General features: G+C 30.7%; 1 protein-coding gene across 1 annotated transcript; it reads left to right on the top strand.

Moving 5' to 3' along the window:
* Positions 1–778: 778 nt before the first annotated feature.
* LOC120083990 lies at positions 779–1,258 on the top strand. Its single transcript, XM_039039893.1, has one exon. It carries the CDS (start codon positions 779–781, stop codon positions 1,256–1,258), a length of 480 nt encoding a protein of 159 aa, XP_038895821.1.
* Positions 1,259–2,256: the final 998 nt, after the last annotated feature.

Raw genomic sequence — 2,256 nt, 5'->3', positions numbered from 1 at the left:
ATACACAAAATGACCAACGACCAGACTCATAAAGACGCACAAACTGCACGTCGAATTGGATGGTTGGCCAACATAACTACTTTGCAATCCGATCCTATTTCCTCCTGTGAGCAAGCCCGCGATGAAGGACTAAGTCCGAAAGCACTGAATGATGAACTTTGCGCCTACAGGAGGGCCAAAATCATTCCCGGTGAGAATGTTGTCGTCAACGTATAAAAGAAGGATCCACGGCGAGCAAAAACAAGAAACCTTGACGACCCTCTTCCCTAAAAAAAATATTTATGTGCATCCCAAGCAACACCTATATTTATGAATTTTATTAAATTATCTAGTCATAATTTGTCATGTGAAAAATTCTTCTTGTTTTTTTAAATATTTTAATTCTTTTTTAGTATAAATAATGATACGAGAATACATAAAATTAGATACACTAAGTATCACAATTTTCCTAAACTTTCAAAAATAAATCAAGGTTAGATAAAAATCCACTCGTGAGCAATATTTTCGTTTTTGTGTACTTTAAAAAAAAGGAAAGAGAGAGAGAGAGAGAGAGAGAGAATAATCCACACGTCTCCGGCACGCAGTTTCCCCATACTTTCCTGGAAAAAACAACGTAATTAAAAAAGAATGATATGTTTATTTCTACTCATAAAACGTTGACCCTTTGAAGGAAAATTTGGTGACAAGTCAACATTTTAAAACCCCTTACATATACAAAAGGACGTTAAAAGAAAATTAACCAACAAGAAAACCAGAACAGAACAGATATCTCTAATTGATGGACTTTGAGCAAATTCTCAATCTCTTCGATTTATTCTGGTTCGAGAGCAAAATCTTCAACAAACACCCCTTTTCGAGCAAAGAAATTGCGGGAGCGGAGTCGAGGAGGAGGCTTAGAGGGAGAAGAATGAGGGGATGGGAAAGTAGGAGCCTTTTGGAGCTGGAATTAGAGGAGCTGAAAGGGTTTATGGATTTAGGATTTGTTTTCTCCGAGGAGGATAAAGGTTCGAGCTTGGCGTCCATAGTTCCGGGGTTGAATCGAATAGGAAAAAGGGAAGAAGAAGAAGAAGAAAGAAAGTTTTGTAGTGAAATTTCGAGGCCTTATCTTTCAGAAGCTTGGAAGGCTATGGAGGAAGAAGAAGACGAGGAGGAATTGAAGAAGTCATTGATGATGAAATGGAAGTTTCCTTCTAACCAGATGCATATGAAAGTACATCTCAAATGGTGGGCTCATGTTGTTGCTTCAACTGTTAGATGACTCCATCCTAATTCGTTTTTTTAATACAATAACTGCAGGATTGATATCGTTACTTCCGAATTTTAAGGAGTAAAGTTATGTCAATTCCAGTTAAGTTATACTCACTTTTAACTTCTAATTTATTTCCTTTTCTTTGTATATTACCTTTTTTTTTTCTTAATTTAAATTCTAAATTCTTGGATTTTCTTAAATTTTTTATCTAATCTCAAAGTTTGAAATATTGAAAGCTAATGTGCCTATATATATTCAGAGATTTCTCAGAAATTCTTGCCTTTTTTTTTTTTTTCAAGGAATACAGATTGAGATTCTGATTTTTGGTATAATAATTAGTATTTTTTTATTTGGTTTCCTAATCTTTTAAAGGTTTTAATTTCATCCTTTTATGTATATCGATCATAAATTTTCAAGGGTGTGTATTGTCTCTGTTTTATTCTAAGGAACTCAAAATATAGAATAGAATCCTTCAAATTCAAATAATAACATGTTTTCTAATCTTTCATTATAATTGTTTTAGTTAATTTTAACATTTGGTGACAATATGAATTACATTAGCAAAATCAATTTATTAGAAATGAAATTCAAATTCGAACTTTTAAAATAATTGTTATGTGCTTTTAGAAAAATCAATAGTGTAATATGATTTGGTAAAATTCAGTTTTAAACCTAAAAAAAAGTCATAACATTTGGTAAATTCATACAAAATTATTGTAGTTTAGCTATATAATAATCAAAATAGACATATAATTTAAATTTATAGGTTCGAACTTAGTATATAAATTGTTATCACTTAATTGTTCAGAATATTTCTAGTTTAAATTAGAAATTATATTTTTTTTTCATTACTTTAAATTATATGGGAGAAATAGCTAGAATAGAGAGTGAAATGATCCAAGAAAGTAGAAAGAAAATAAAAATAAAAACAAATAAAAAGTCTAACCCCATTTCTCTAATCTTTTCAAATGAAGATTTCTTTTAAATTTTATTTTTATTCATATATT

The sequence above is a fragment of the Benincasa hispida genome, chromosome 8 (assembly GCF_009727055.1).
Source record: "Benincasa hispida cultivar B227 chromosome 8, ASM972705v1, whole genome shotgun sequence".
Lineage (NCBI taxonomy): Eukaryota > Viridiplantae > Streptophyta > Magnoliopsida > Cucurbitales > Cucurbitaceae > Benincasa > Benincasa hispida.
Note: the sequence above shows the minus strand (reverse complement) of the source record. Positions and strands in the feature narration are given on the sequence as shown.